The 17,268-nt window shown below is 36.5% G+C and overlaps 1 protein-coding gene across 1 annotated transcript in view; it reads right to left on the reverse strand.

Moving 5' to 3' along the window:
• The window catches only part of FANCM (FA complementation group M), a 61,365-nt gene that overhangs the window by 28,611 nt on the left and 15,486 nt on the right, over nucleotides 1-17,268 (reverse strand). Inside the window, exons 9-11 of the mRNA XM_077761277.1 lie at nucleotides 13,951-14,135; nucleotides 5,471-5,677; nucleotides 3,615-3,828 (exon numbers count right to left, since the gene is read on the reverse strand). Coding sequence (XP_077617403.1) covers nucleotides 3,615-3,828; nucleotides 5,471-5,677; nucleotides 13,951-14,135 — 606 coding nt within the window. The remainder of the gene's footprint in view (nucleotides 1-3,614; nucleotides 3,829-5,470; nucleotides 5,678-13,950; nucleotides 14,136-17,268) is intronic.

The following is a 17,268-nucleotide window of genomic DNA, read 5'->3' on the forward strand; positions in this document are numbered from 1 at the left end:
AAGCTTTCTCTCTCTCAAAATATTCTCTCTCTCTGGCCCTTCCTGACTCATGATTTCTCTCTCTCAAAATATTCTCTCTCTGCCCCTCCCCAACTCATGTTTTCTCTCCCTCTCAGAGTAAATTAAAAACTTTAAAAAAAAAAAAAAAGCTTTGTTAAATAACAAGTTTGAATTTTCAGATCCCTCTGAGATCTAACAATCTGAGGCTCTAAGACTTTTAAAATAGGAAGGCATTCCTATCTTTTAGGCACTTTAAATAAAGTTTAGATCTCTAAGCCCAGATGAATCATATACTAATATACAGAAGATTACATTTATACATACAATCTTAGCAAGAAGAATCACTGACACTTGAAAATTCAGGGAGAATGTGGAAGAATGAACATAAGCTAGTATCTCAATTGAAAAAAAAAACAGATTCTAGAATTTTACTAAAGAAATTTGTCATCCATCTCCAGTTACATTTTAGAAACAATTATTAAACATACAGTTTATTTTAACATTTACAAAAACACAATGATCACTAAGAATAATTAATGCCAAGTTAATCAAGTTTTGATACTATTATATTGGTTAAATAAATTCAAAAGAATCCAAAATACAGTTGACTCTTAAACAATTCAGGGGTTAGGTTACCCCCCAGCTGAAAACGGGCACTTAACTTTTGGCTCCCCAAAAACTTAACTACTAATAGCCCTACTGTTGTTTGGAAGCCTTATTGATAACATAAACAGTCAATTAACATATATGTTTCCTATATTTTATGCATTATTTACTATATTCTTATAATAAATGTAGAAAATTATTAAGAAAAACCATAAGAGAAAATACATTTACAGTATTAAGCTATATTTACTAAAAAAAAAAAAAAACAACTACATAAAATTGGACCCCACACAGTTAGACCAATGTTGTTCACAGATCAACTATACATACAAACTTTTCACTTTAACCAAAGATCTGGCAAAGTAGTGTAAAATGACAGGTATATTCCTATTAAGTATATTTGTTTGAGGTTTAATAGGCATATCCAACAAGCACTAATTAATAGCTCTGAATTAAGGGAGAGAACATTAACAAAGTGAATCCAAAGCAAGTGACTAGGAGGGGAAGGATCTTGAAACTTCATGGTATGAAAACCAGTAGAACTAACAGTTAAATTTGAGAGGTATTGTCTTCAAATATAAAAAGAAGTGCTACATAAGTACACAAAAGATCAAACCCATTCCTTGTATCTAAAAGATAAAACTAAATCACTGAGAAAAAGGTACAAACACAGATTTTTCAACATAAAAAAGAAGCTTCTTCTGTATAGAGCTTCTACACAGAGAATGAACCTTTATAAAGAAATACAATCTTGGGATTAAAAGATATTCAAGTGGAGACTGGATATGCAGTTAGGATTCCTTATTTAACAAGAATACTGAATGTATATCAAAACCACAAAGAAACATCACCTCCCAGCTGTTAGGATGACTACTCTCAAAAAGGTGAAACATAACAAGTTTTGGTGAGGATATGGAGAAATTTGAATCCCTATATATTGTTTTAAGGTCATAGATTTGCATAGCTGTTAGAGAAAGCAGCATGGAGGTTCCTCAAAAAATTAAAAATAGAACTACCACAGGATCCAGTAATTCTATTTCTGGGTACATATCCAAAAGAACTAAAATCAGGATCTCAAAAAGATACACACACACCCAAGTACACTGTAGCAGTATTCAATATTTGTAAGAAATGTAAGCAATCCAAATGTCCACTGACAGATGAACAAAAGAGAAAATGTGGTATGTACATACAATGGAAAGTTATTTAACCTTAAAAAAAGAAATCCTAACTGGAACATCTGGGTGGCTCAGTCAGTTAAGCATCCAACTCTTGATTTCTGCTCAGGTCATGAACTCATGATTATGAGATCAAGCCCCATACTGGGCTCTGCACTGGGTGTGGAGCCTGTTTAAGATTCTCTCTCTCCCTATGCACCTATATAACCCTCAAAAAACAAAAACAAAAACAAACAAACAACAACAAAACAACCCTACCATTTGCTACAACATGAATGAACCTTTAGGAAATTATGGTAAGGGAAATAAGCCAGTCACAGAAGCACGCATACCATATAACTTGACCAAAGATATGTCATCTAAAATAATAAAACTCATACAATCAGAGAATAGAATGGTGTTGCCAGGGGCTGGGTGGAGAGAAAAGTTGGGAGTTCTTGCTCAAAACATCTCAAGTCCAGTTGTATAAGATGAATACATTCTCGAGAACTGCTGTACAACATAGTGCCTGTAGTTACCAAACGATATTCTTCTTAAAATATTTTTAAAAGTAGCTGCAGAAACCACTCTTATCTTGATAGGTGATTTGACCAGATGATCCCCAAGGTTACTTCCAAATCTTAAAATATAACTATATGATTTTAGTTAAAGATTAAAATTTAAAAGAAAAAATTTTTAGTTTCTCTTATTTATAGTGCTAACATTTCAAGATATTTTTTTGAAATCACCAAAATCTCTGCAGTTCTTAAACTAGGAACTCTTATTACTAGCCATGCTCCCAGGCACCAAAGTATTTGTTTCTCACTGACTCAGTATTACCAGGAACTTGGTCTAACTTGGCCAGTATCTCATATAAGAATAATTAAAAAAAAAAAAATCTCTTTTGCAGAAAGGGAAAGTAACCATTCCCTTTCCTTACCTTTTAATTTTTTTTTAATTTCTTTTTTTAAATAGGCTCCTTGCCCAATGTGGAGCTTGAACTCACAACCCTAAGATGAAGAGTCAGGTGCTCTACCCACTAAGCCAGCCAGGAGTCCCCATTCCCCTACCTTTCCTTAAAACAATGCCAGAGACCCCTAATGTTTGTAAATCTCTTAACTCTTTGATATTATATGCAAACCTCTGTAAAGTCTGAGCAAGCCTCTAGTTAGTAGCATTTCAACCAGAGAAGTTTTTTTAAGGATGTAGGAGCTCTCTCTGAAATGTAAACATCAAGGAAGATAGTGACTCTCTCTCCCAGTTACCAGTGGAGTTTAGCCCTAGGCACCATTCTCTTCACATCTATTTGCAAAGATAAGAGAAGTCTTATTTCTTTGAATAAAGGCAACTAAAGCTAACACAAGTGGCTACCTCAATTACCGGGTGAACTGAAGATGAACTATGAAAAAAGATACAGCAAAAGGTGCTATCCTTTTATGTGCGGTAAGTTACTATTAATCTTGAGAATATGTGTGTAAAGAATTATGACTGCCTAAAGGGATGTATCGGGTAGAATTTGTTTCGTTTTATCTTAGTGGATTGTCTATGATGCACACTATAATCTGATTCAATGTTTATTCAATAATAAAACTGTTTTCTTCCTTTTCTATATTTTGTAAAGAGGAGTCTCTGAGTTGGTAGGCCATTTTTAACCTACCCAACACTGAGTTTCTGTCACTGTCACTGTCTGCTTCCCTTTGGCAGCTGAATAATCTCTTACCCTCTCCAACAACCATAACATCCTAAAATGTACACTGAGTTTCTCAAAAAGGAAATATATCAACATGTGGCCTGTTAACTAACAACAGGGGGTAAAAAATGCATGGTTCAAATGCAAAGTTTTTTACTCACCATTCTTATAGGAAAAGATAGAGGACTTCCGCTGCAAGTTCCGAGAAGGCTTCTCTGGTTCATAGACACCACACGTGATGAACATCTTATGTAATTCTGGATTGATTCCATCAGGCACCATTCGTGGACTTCCTTGGTAAAAATGAAGAACTTGCCTGTTACCTGAAATAGCTTTATAAATACTTCTTTTGTTGGACTGACTTTGATTATAAGTCTGCAAAGACAAATGTCAAATTACATTATTTCTATAATAATCATTTAGCTATGACAAGAAGTTTGGATTTATTATAAACAGCAAATTGACTCTGATCCACTTAAATACTGAGAATACCTGTCTTGAATTTGAGGCCTATTCAATTAACCCTTGAAAATCGGTTCAAAATCTAATATTATAAAAGCCTACCTTTATAATTATATTGCACAAAGGAAATCTATCTTTTATTTAGGATCTTGCCATTTTTGAATACAGCAAATATTTATATGTAAGTGTAAATTGCTTTTTTTAAAATACTATTCCCTTATTCCAGCTTGTTACTCCATCTCTCTACACTTCAGCTTTCTTTATACTGTATACATTTAAGTGAGATAATGTTTCTGAAGCACTTAGAACAGTGCTGAGGAGAGCAGGTGCTCATTAAATGTGGGCAATTATGACTAGTTTGCAAATAAGAAAATTAACATCTGAACACAGAGGTTAAGTGGTTTGCCTAAGATAATACAATTATAACCTAATTCCACTTATATGTACACATATTTTACAAGCTGCCAGATATTTCATTTATTGAAACCATTTTATAGATCAACTGAATGTTACATAATATGCTATAATCACATGAAAAGTATCTAGAGAGAAATTCATTTTTCAGGATGAATTTTAAAGGGGTCTATAAAATATTTTAAACCAATTTTTTAAAACTACCATAATCAATTAATGAAAAAAATCCAGTATGAAACTACATATTGGGCCAAGGAAATAATCCCATTGAGTTGTAAAAGTTACTTAATACTTTAGTGTAAAAACACAAAATAATATTAAATACGCTATCATATTTAAGGAAGATCTGTCACTCAAGATTGTTGCAAAGTATGAATATAATTCAAGTCCCTTATCACTTTAAATAGACATCAACAAACTTTTCCATTAAGGGCCAGAAAGTAAATATTTCAGATTTTGCAGGCCACATAATATCTCTGGCACACATTCTTGTTGGTTGGTGGTTTAGGCAACTCTTTTAAAATGTAAAAAGCAGGGCACCTGGGTGGCTCAGTATGTTGATTATCCAACTCCTGATTTCCACTCAGGTCATCATCTCACAGTTTGTGGGTTCAAGCCCAGAGTCAGGCTCTGCACTGCCAATGCAGGGCCTGCTTGTGATTCTCTCTTCCCGTTCCTCCCCTCCCCCCGCCCCCGTCTTTCTACCCCTTCCCCACTCACACACTGCACTCTCTCTCAAAATAAGCTTAAATAAATAAAGTATAAAAACCTTTCTCAGTCACTGTATTTAAAAATAAAAGAAAAAAGTAAACTAAAAATTAAGAAAACAAGCCATAGAAGCACAGGGAAATAGTAAAACAAAATAATACAAAAATACTGATTTTTTTGTGTCTCTAAATTAGTACTGAAGTACAAAAATGTGTTTCTTCATATGGATAAAAATTAGAAAACTGAATCCAGTGAAGAATTCTCCCAATTACAAGAAAAGAATAGCCATAATCTACTACAAAGTGGGGGAGGAAAAACCAACCACAATTTCCTATAGATTGTTTCGACTTTGAATGTTAACAGATTGATATTTGTCTTAGGCTATATTTCTCAAATATCAATTATCAAATCGTGTTTCTACAAGTCTACTTACACGTTCTTCTCGTCCTTCAGCAAGGATAACAACAATTCTGCCTTGACGTTTGCGGCCAGTTCTACCCATTCGTTGTATAAGACGAATTGGGCTCTTCTGAGCATCAAAACATATTATAAGATCAACTTCTCCTATATCCAAACCTTCCTCACCAACACAAGTAGAAACCAATGTATTATAACCACCACTTCGAAACTGTTTCACAACCTAAAATAAGAATGATTTAAAAATAACCAGATATAAATATAAGAGTCTTATAGATCAAAGCACACTTTTTCCACTTACCCCAAAATGGTGAAGTTGGATTATAAATCAGAATCCAGAGTACTATGGAATAGGAAAAGAAGTGGCAAAACGGTAATATAAACCAGAACAGATTGTGGTAAAATGCAAAGAGCAGTCCTAATGCTTTGCTTTCATAATGGCTGTGATGCCAAAATCGTTTGCTAACTGTTTACTCATAAATGAGAAATCCCTGATATTATTTAGCATCACTAAAAGAACCACAGGCAGGTAAGTGACCCAGAGCAATTACTGCTACTTAATCATATCCTAGACTTAAATTTATTTTTTGGTGTACCTAAAGTAGAAATTTTTACTACTTCTAAAAGGCCTATCTTACCTTTTATATTGCCATTCCAATGTAGGGTAGCAGGCTATTGCATCCCAAAAATAGGACTGTGGGAGTCTAGGACGTACTACCTTGAAATATGTTGCTTTGATATATTGATAATTTTGAGCTGTAGACACTTGAAAAACAGCAAAAGCAGGCAAACACTGCTTTTATCTCTCCCTTTATCTGTCCAAAAACAGATCCTCCAAAAGGAACTCAAATGTCATAAATCCCCTCCCTGGGATTTTCATCAACCAGAAAAAACTGACTCATCACAAGGAGAAGCAACTAGAAGTTATTCCTGCACTCAGACAAACTTGATTATACACTATCACACCTCCCATTTTTCTTCTAAGGGCCCATTCATCTTTACTAAAAATCAATTAATGTCTCCTTAGGAGCCTACATCCCTCCTCTCCTTTCCCTATTAAGATGGTTTTTAAGGGGCACCTGGGTGGCTCAGTCAGTTGAGCATCTGACTTCCACTCAGGTCATGATCTCCCAGTTCATGGGTTCGAGCCTAGCGTCAGGCTCTGTGCTGACAGCTCAGAGCCTGGAGCTTGCTTTGGATTCTGTGTCTCCCTCTCTCCTGCCAACCCCTCCCCCACCCCCCAACTTGCACTCTGTCTCTCTCTCTTTCAAAAATAAATGAACACAAAAACAATTTTTTTTTAAAGATAGTATTTAAGTCTGAATTCTAAGCCACCTTAGGGAGTTACTGATTCTTCCCTGAGTCTCTCCCATATATAACATAAGATATACATGTTAATAAACTTGTTTTTCTCTTGTTAAGCTGCCTTTTGTTACAGGGGGCTCAGCTAACAGTCAAAAAGGAATAATTATTTTTCCTCTTATATACTAGGATTTCTATCACTTTAATAAAATTACAGTAGCATAAGAATGAATAAAATGTCAATTAAACATTTTTAAAAAACTTCATTAAGCCTTAAAAACTTAAATCTGAACTGCTCTGAGCCTCAGTTTCTCCATGTATCAAAGTTGCAGTTTTGTATGTGGTAGACACAAGCAGTAATAAGATAATGTTCAACAGACAGAGAATAGAAACAAAAGTAGAATGATAGTATTCCAGAGGAATCAGTCATGCATTTGACTAAAGCCTCTATAAATGCCTATTAAAATATCAGAATATCTGATGCAGGGCTCCATTCCACAATCCTGGGATCATGTCGTGAGCCAAAATCAAGTGTCGGGACCTCAACCATCTGAGCCGCCAAGGTGCCCCATCCTTAAACTAGCTCTATTGTTGAAAACAACAACCTCAAAAGCAGAATTATAAATGTAAACTTATTATGTTAAATCCTCTTGTAAACATTTCCAGTAGCTTAGTAAAAGGGTTTCCTTCGATATGAAAAACCTCAGAGTACACGGAAAACCAGTGATCGTGATTAAAAGTTAAGATTAATCATTTCCCTTTGGAATCTGGAATCACATTAAGCCAAGGAAAGACTGACATAATATTACCTATATACAACGTAAAACAGATGTCCTCTTTGCTCCCCAACCCCAAAAAACTGGGTTACGGTGTTAGAAATGTAAAAGAAAAATAATTCTTTAATATAAACAGTTAACAGATTAATAAAGGATAGCTGACATACATTTTAGTTAACATGTATAAATAAAATTGTTATTTGCCTAACACTGACTAATTTGCCTGGACTTTGAAAAATAAGTATAATAAATATGAATAAGAGGGGACGCCTGGGTGGCTCAGTCGGTTAAGCGTCCGACTTCGGCTCAGGTCATGATCTCACAATTCGTGGGTTCGAGCCACGCGTCAGGCTCTGTGCGGACAGTTAGCTCAGAGCCTGGAGCCTGTTTCAGATTCTGTGTCTCCCTCTCTCTCTGACCTTCCCCTGCTCACACTGTCTCTCTCTCTCTCAGAAATAAATAAAACATTTAAAAAAATACGAATCAGAGGTATTTAATTAATTATAGAAAGGGATACATGATTAAATAAATTCGACCAGGATTTATAATCCACTGATCCTACCTATTGCTTACACTTTACCTTACTCCCCTTGTTTCACTCTTACTTCATAGTCCTCTGACTAAACTCCACCACAGGATATATCCCACTTTCCAACAAAATCTGAGCCTGTACCCACATAGGTGAATGGAAGAAAATACCAACCATTCTGACTGGTTTCACTTTAAACTCATAATCTCTCACTTAGTGGGCCTTTAGTGCTACCTGAAAATCATTTCATAATCCCTAATCCATTCACTTTCCCCATTCTCCTAGGAAATTGTATCCTCCTCTCGCCTACATCCAATATTTCCTCCCATCCTCATTCTTGGCTGATGACAGGACAAAAACTAAGCAATCAAAAAAGACCTCCCACAAGATGTCACTGTCACATCTACTTACCCACCTGTATCTGTGCCTATGTACTCCACCTTCCCTCCTGCTGTTTTGGATAAACTGCTTTCTTAACAGAGATCAGCTCCTATAGTTTTGTATATTAGATCCCATCTGTTTCCTTCATCTACTCAAAAGATTATAATAGCAATACTCTTGTCTCTATTAATTTTTCGGGCCGCCTGGGTGGCTCAGTCAGTTAAGTGTCTGACTTCAGCTCAGGTCATTATCTCATGGTTCGTGGGATCAAGCCCCGCATCAGGCTCTGTGCTGACAGCTAGCTCAGAGCCTGGAGCCTGTTTCAGATTCTGTGTCTCCCTCTCTCTCCAACCCTCCCCTGCTCATGCTGTCTCTCTCTCTCTCTCAAAAATAAATAAAATATTAAAAAAAAAAAAACACAATTTTTCTTTCTCAGTTGATCGCTCCTATCAGTATACAAGCTTATTGTTGTATCTCCTAATATCAAAGAAATAACACAATACTTCCATCTCTGCTCTCCTTTACAGCAAAAATTCTTGAAAGACCTGTATACTTGCTATCTCTAGGTCTTCTCTTCCTATTCTCTCTTGAAAATACCTCAGTCTTGTCCCAACCATTCCACTAAAACCTATTCAAGGTCATCTGCCTTCTCATCTCTTAATCCAATGGTCAATTCCCATTTTTCATCTCATATGATCTACTAGCAACACTTAATCAGTTCCTCCTCCTCATGTGACCCACGGGTATCACACTCTCCTGGTTTTTCTACTATTACTAGCTACTTACTCTGATTCCCAAGGAAATCATAATCATTGCTTATACTCCTAACAATGAACCCTTGGCTCTGTCTTTAGACATCTTCTCTATCTCTATTTCATCACTTGGTAATTTCATCCAGTCTTACTTAATGATGATTCCCAAATATTTACTTCCAGAATCCCATGAGCTCATGAACTTAAAATTTATATACTCAACATCTCTACTGGATGTTTAAAACAATGCAACTCAAAAGTGTAGTTCATGAATTGTTTATTACTGTTGTGGTTCAGGTGTTTAGAAATTTGACAGAGTAATACCATGTTTGTTGGCTTTAATAATAGAAAATCTGGCCATGAATATTGTTTTCATTAATTTTATTTTATTAGTAATTCATTTTTATTGTAATGTTCAAAACTATCTGTGACATGCTAAGAGGAAATAAACTAGTCCTCCATCAATTTTGATACTCTAAAAAACACTAATCTCAAGCATGTCAAAGTTAACTCACCCAGAACCAAGCTCTTGGTATTTCTCTCCAAAACCTCTTTTCCTATAGTCTTATCCATCTTCGTTAATAGCAGCTCTTTTCAGTTACTCAAGCTAAATTCCTGGAATCATTGTTGGAGCCAGCCTTCACCCTCCTCAATCTCAGACCCCACTTTAATTTGTCAATAAATTCCATCAGCTTGCCCTTCAAAATATATCCAGAATCCAACCATTCTCACAACCTTCCATGCTACCACTCTAGTCTAAGCCACCATCATCCTTAGCTTGGTATTATAATAAGTCTTCCAGTTGGTCTTCCTGTTTCCACCTTTAGTCCCCTATACTTTATTCTGAAGATAGCAACCATTGGGATTCCAAGTTGTAACCATCGCCTGTTTCCAACTCTCTAAAAGGACTTCTTTTCCCATCTCACTCAGAGTAAAAGCCAAAGTTACTGAAATGGATATATCCACTTACATCACTGCACAGATTATCTAAATTGAAAATAAACAAGTGACACACTGAACCAGATGTACTTAACATATTCAGAACATCCAATCCTGTAACAGAATACCCATTCTTTTCAAGTGTACATGGAATAGTCTGCAGAATAGGTAACATATTAGATTACAAAACAGGCCCCAACAAATTCACAAACATTGAGAGCATACCATGTATCTTATCTGACCACAGTGCTACGAAACAAAGTCAACCACATGAAAAATTTGGAAAGACCACAAATACATAGAGGTTAAAAAACATCCTACTACTGGGGCGCCTGGGTGGCTTAGTCGGTTAAGCGTCCAACTTTCCGACTTTCGCTTAGGTCATGATCTCGCGGTTTGTGGGTTCGAGCCCCGCGTCGGGCTCTGTGCTGACTGCCAGCTCGGAGCCTGGAGCCTGTTTCAGTCTGTGACTCCCTCTCTCTGTCCCTCCCCTGCTCATGCTGTCTCTCTCTCCTAGAAATAAATAAAACATTAAAAAAAAAAAAATCCTACTAAAGAATGAAACCAAGAAATCAAAGAAGAAAAAAAATACATAAAAACAAATGAAAATAAAATGGCCCAAAATCTTTAGGATGCAGCAAAAGTGGCCATAAGAGGGAAGTATATAGCAATACAGGCCTACTTTGAGAAGCAAGAAAAATCTCAAACAACCTAACCTTACACCTAAAGTGACTAGAAAAAGAAAAAGAAGAAAAGAAAAGGAAGCCTAAAGCTAGAGCAAGAAAGAAGGAAATAATAAATATAAGAGCAGAAATAAATGATACAGAAACTAAAAAAAAAAAAAAAATAGGATGAATCAATGAAACCAGAAGTGATATCTTTGAAAAAATCAATAGAGTTGATAAAACTCTAGCCAGATTTATCAGAAAGGAAAGAGAAAAGGACCCAAATTTTAAAAATTGCACATCAGAGAAGAGAAATAACAACTAACATTACAAAAGTACAATTATAAGAGAAAACTATGAGAAACTATATGTGAACAATTTGGACAACCTGGAAGAAATGGATAAATTCCTAGAAACATATTAACTACCAAAGTGGAAACAAGAAGACATAGAAAACCTGAACAGACTGATAGCTAGCAAAGAAATTGAATCAGTAATCAAAAATCTCCCAAGATAGAAAACTCCAGGGCCAGATGGCTTCACAGACAAATTCTACCAAACATTTAAGGAAGAGTTAATACCTATTCTTCTCAAAGTATTCCAAAAAAAAAGAAAGAAAACTTTCAAATTCATTCTATGAGGCCAGAATTACCGTGACACCAAAACCAGATAAAGATTCCACTCAAAAAGAGTACTACAGGCCAATATCCTTGATGAATATGGATGCAAAATATCTCAACAAAATATCAGCAAACCAAATCAAAAATGCATTAAAAGAATCATCAAGTGGGATTTACTCCTGGGCTCCAAGAGTGATTCAACATTCACAAATCAATCGTCATAATAAAGCACATTAATAAAAGAAAGGATAGGGGCGCCTGGGTGGCTTAGTCAGTTAAGCGTCCGACTTTCGCTTAGGTCATGATCTCTCGGTTCGTGGGTTCGAGCCCCGCGTCGGGCTCTGTGCTGACTGCCAGCTCAGAGCCTGAAGCCTGTTTCAGAGTCTATGACTCCCTCTCTCTCTGACCCTCCCCTGCTCACGCTGTGTCTCTCTGTCTCTCTGTCTCTCTCTCTCTCCTAGAAATAAATAAAACTTTAAAAAATAAATAAAAAAAAATAAAAAATAAAAGAAAGGATAAGAACCATATGATCTTTTCAACAGATGCAGAAAAGACATCTGACAAAGTACAACGTCCATTCATGATAAAAACCCTCAACAATGTAAGTTTACAGGGAATATACCACAACATACTCAATGTTAAGAGTAGAAATAATAACCTGCTAGATATCTGAACCTTTTAAAATACATATAATCAGACCTGAGAAAGGTAAAGTTATTCTCTTTCAGACTCAGGAAAATCTCTTAGACTATCCCCACAGATCCAGTCAGCTTAAATAGACTCTGCTGAGTGCAGTAAGGACTAGTATAAAAGGTATTTAAAGTATAGTATTTCTCTTCTAACTAATGTTTACAAATTCAAGAAAAGATCTGTCAAAATTAATTAGACATTAAAGACACACCTAATTGTCAATGACTACTCAAATGTAGACCTATAGCTAATCTGCAAAAACCTGTATACAGTTTATAAAAACCAATAGTCTAAAATGTCCCAAAAACACATACATAGCACTTAGAAAACTTATGACCTCTTATTCAGAGCCCAAATGTTTTCCTCTGACCATATTTTTAAATTAAGATTTTTAAATAATAGGGCACCTGGCTGGTTCAGTCTGTGAACATGTGAATTTGATCTCAGGGTTGTGAGTTTGAGTCCATGTTGGGTGTAGAGATTATTTAAGAAATAAATAAAAATTGGAGCACCTGGGAGGCTCAGTCAGTTAAATGGTCAACTTCAGCTCAGGTCATGATCTCGCAGTCTGTGAGTTTGAGGCCTGCGCTGGGCTCATTGCTGACAGCTCAGAGCCTGGAGCAGCTTCCGATTCTGTGTCTCCCTCTCACTCTCTGCTCCCTCCTCACTTGCACATGTGTGTGTGCTCTCTCTCCCTCTCTCTCTCAAAAATAATGAACATTAGGGGCACCTGGGTGGCTCAGTTGGTTAAGCATCTGACTTTGGTTCAGGTCATGATCTCACAGTTTGTGGGTTCGAGCCCCGTGTCGGGCTCTGTGCTGACTGCCAGCTCAGAGCCTGGAGCCTGTTTCAGATTCTGTATCTCCCTCTCTCTCTGACCCTCCCCTGCTCACGCTGTCTCTCTCTCTCTCTCCTAGAAATAAATAAAAAATATTAAAAAAAAAAAATCTTATTTTAAAAGTATCGTCTCAGGGCTGTGATCTCAGGGCTGTGAGTCTGAGGCCCACACTGGGTATAGGAATTTCTTAAAAATAAAATCTAAGAAAAAAAGATTTTTAAATAATAGAAAAAAGAAACAAGCTATTTGTTCACAATGTGTATCTTATTTTAAAAGTATTGTCTCAGGGCTGTGATCTCAGGGCTGTGAGTCTGAGGCCCACACTGGGTGTAGGAATTTCTTAAAAATAAAATCTAAGAAAAAAAAATTTTAAATAATAGAAAAAAGAAATAAGCTATTTGTTCAGAATTTGTAACTAAAGTGACTTAAAATAACGCTTAAAATAATTTAATGCTTACAACAACTCTATGAACTATGTTTACAGAGAAGGAAAATTGCAGCACAAGTCAAGGGACCTATAAGTGGTAGGGCCAGGATTCCAACTGAGGTAATATGATTTCAGAGCCTTTCTGCTTAACCACAATACATTACCTTACTTGAGTAAAGTCTCATAACCACAAAAAACACTTTTTTGATCTTTCAAAATATGCCTAGGTTTATTTACATGTTTACTATAAAATTATCTTTAAGAAGTAGCTGATTGAGGGGCCCCTGGGCGGCTCAGTTGGTTGAGTGTCGAACTCTTGATTTCGGTTCAGGTCATGATCTCACAGTTCAAGGGATGGAGCTCTATGCCGGGTTCTGCACTGATAGCATGGACTCTCTCCCTCTCCCTCTCTCTCTCTGCCTCTCCCCATCTCATGTGCACTCCCTCTCTCTGTCTCTCTCTCAAAATAAATAAACTTAAAAAAAAAAGTAGCTAATTGACAAATAAGTTAAAACAAAAGAGGCCTATGTACAAGCTAATCAATATTATTTTAATATTCATCTCCAAAAGTAATTACCTCCAGTTGCTCCTTCTGGGTAAACCCTTTCATATTTTTCCCTGAGGCATGGCCAACAAAAGTCATCACTCTAATAACGGGCTGATGCTGTAAAAGCATTTCTGCAATTTCTTGAACACTATCTCGAAATGAAGAGAAGATCATAACTCTGGTCTCACCACATTTCTTTTCAGAGATGTTTTGAGCTACATAACAAAAAAATACTTTCATTACAACTTTTTTTTAACACCAATATACAAGAAGCATTTCAAAAGACAACCCTGAAATTATATACTAATGAATAATAATTCTTACAAGACAGTAATTTAAAACGTCTTAAACTTTTGCTGGTTTCCTCCTACCGTCTCTAGTAATTTTAATATTCTTGGATCCCAATCGCTCATTGGCTGTCATAATAATCCTAAACAAACCAAATAAAAATCCTAAATAAATCAAAACATAAATTACCTGAATCACTTTTAACCAGTCCTTCAATTCAGGCATGATGCCTGTTACTCACCTTTACTTTCTAAGTCAGATCACAGAATTATAGAGTTCCCAATGATTTCATAAATATTTCTTTTTCTTTTTTTCACTAAAGGCACTTTCTTAATCCAGTCCATAGCATTTTGTCCCTGAATCTAAGATACGTTTAAATTCTCCAGGGTTAGGGGCACCGGGGTGGCTCAGTAGGTTAAATGTCTGACTTCGGCTCAGGTCAGGATCTCATCAGTTTGTAAGTTCAAGCCCTGCATCAGGCTCTCTGCTATCAGCACAGAGGCCGATTTGGATCCTCTGTCCCTCTCTCTCTCTCTGCCCTTCCTCTGCTTGTGCTCTCTCTCCCTCTAAAATAAGTAAATGGTAAAAAAAAAAAAAAAAAATGTTTAAAATTCTCCGAGGTTAACTACAGAATACACCCTATAGTCAATCACAAAGCTGATCCCAGTATCTCTGCTTGGGAGGTGGTAGAATACATGGAATAATTATGTAATCTTTGAGGACGGGCCACTTAACTCTCTGGGTTATGTGTCACCATGACAGTTAATCCTTTTAAGCTTTAATTTCTTCATATCTAAAATGAATAGAATATAAAGTACACAGACTTGGACAAAGCAACTGGTTAATAATTGAACGTTGTACAAGGATTTTTTATTGTTATTTACTTTTAAGCTTGCTTAGGACTTTGATAATCCTTTTCTTTCCTATGATTTATGTTCAATCTTTATGTGTGTGCCATACACTAAGCATTCTATATATTAACTCATTTAGTGTTCATAACAACTCTAAGAATTAAATGGTTTAATACATATAAAGTTAATTCACAATACCTAAGGAAAAAGCAACAGCTGTTGCAAAGAAAATTATTCTAGATAAACCTACTTTGAATTACCATAGCATCAAGCTTCTACATCTGACCAACTCCTAATCAACTGCTACCAACTTCTACATTCCACTGAAGACGCTCTATGAAAGTCATCCATCAATAACTTCCATATTGCCAAATTCAATGGCCACTTTTTAAAAAAAAATTATGTTTATTTATTTTGAGAGAGAGAAACAGAGTGCAAGCAGGGGAGGGGCAGAAAGAGAGGGGGACACAGAGTCTGAAGCAGGCTCCAGGCTCTGAGCTGTCAGCACAGAGCCCAATGTGGGGCTCGAACTCACAAACTGCAAGATCATCACCTGAACAGACACTTAACTGACTGAGCCACCCAGGTGCTCCCAATGGTCACTTTTTAGTTCATTTTACCATACCTCTCAGCAGCACTTAACACAGTCCACTACTTTTCACTGAAATAGTCTCTTCCCTCAGCTTCTCTGCCATTCACTTGTTCAGTTTCTCTCTTAACCTTCTTTGTGGTAGTTTTTTGTTCTAATTTCTTTTTAAGATTTTATCTTTAAGGAATCCCTCTGCCCAACATGAGGCTCAAACTCACAACCCCACAATCAAGAGTCACATGATCCACCAACTGAGCCAGCCAGATACCCCCTCCAACTTTAAAAGTTGGTATTCTTCAGGACTACATTCCAGGCCTTCTCTTGTCTCTAAACAGTATTCTTGGCAATATGATCATAACCATTCCTGAAACTTTAAATAACCTTTATGCTAATGACTCCAAAATTTATTCATATATATGCAGAGATAAAAATAGCCCAGACCATTCTTCTAAGATCCCGATTCACTTAGTCAGTACTTAAATATCTCTAGCCACAGGGGCACCTGGGTGGCGTCCGACTTCGGCTAGATCATGATCTCACGGTTAGTGGGTTTGAGCCCCATATCAGGCTCTGTGCTGACAGCTAGCTCAGAGCCTGGAGTCTGCTTCAGATTCTGTATCTCCCTCTCTCTCTGACCCTCCCCTGCTCATGCTGTCTCTCTCTCAGAAATAAAAACATTAAAAAAATGTTTTTAATTAAAAAAATATATATCTACCTACATATCTCAAAAGCATCTAAACGTGTTTGCTCTTTCTTCTGTATGCTATTCCTAATTTTCCTTTGTTCATATAATTACTCACATACACATACACACACACACACTCATAGGATTATTTTTTCCTCATATCCTATGTCCAATCTATCAGCAAATACTGTTGACTCCAAATTCAAAGTATATCTAGAATCTATAACCACTCAGTATCTCCACTACTACCATCTTGGTACCAGCCACCATCATCTGTCATTTTCTTACACATGACAATACTCTTCTAAGAAGCTAATGTTTACACTCTGCAAAAGCTACCACAGTGATCTTTTAAAAAATCTAAGTCAGGAGCACCTGGGTGGCTCAGTTGGTTAAGCATATGACTTTGGCTCAGGTCATGATCTCGCAGTTCATGAGCTTTGCATCGGGCTCTGTGCTGACAGCTCAAAGCCTGGACCCTGCTTCAGATTCTGTGTCTTCCTCTCTCTGCCCCTCTCCAACTCATGCTCTCTCACTCTCTCTAATACATAAACATTAAAAATAAAATTAGGGGCACCTGGGTATCTCAGTCAGATTAAGTGTCAGACTTCGGCTCAGGTCATGATCTCAAGTTCATGAGTTCAAGCCCCACACTGGGTTCTCTGCTGTCAGTGTGGAGCCTACTCTGTCTCCCTCTCTCTGCCCCTCTCACACTTGTGTCCTCTCTCTCAAAATAAATAAACATTAAAAAGAATTGCTTTTAAAAATTTAATAAATAAATAAAATGTAAGTCAGATCACATCACTCTACTGCTCAAAATGTCCCTCTAACAGTTTCACAAAGCACAAGCATTTGTAGAATAAAAAAGCCTTGACTTGGCCTATAAGCTATATATGATCTGGTCTCTAGCTACTTCTCCACTCTTTGCCTATACC

Source organism: Crocuta crocuta, unplaced genomic scaffold (genome assembly GCF_008692635.1).
Source record: "Crocuta crocuta isolate KB4526 unplaced genomic scaffold, BGI_CrCroc_1.0 scaffold163, whole genome shotgun sequence".
Taxonomy (NCBI): Eukaryota; Metazoa; Chordata; class Mammalia; order Carnivora; family Hyaenidae; genus Crocuta; species Crocuta crocuta.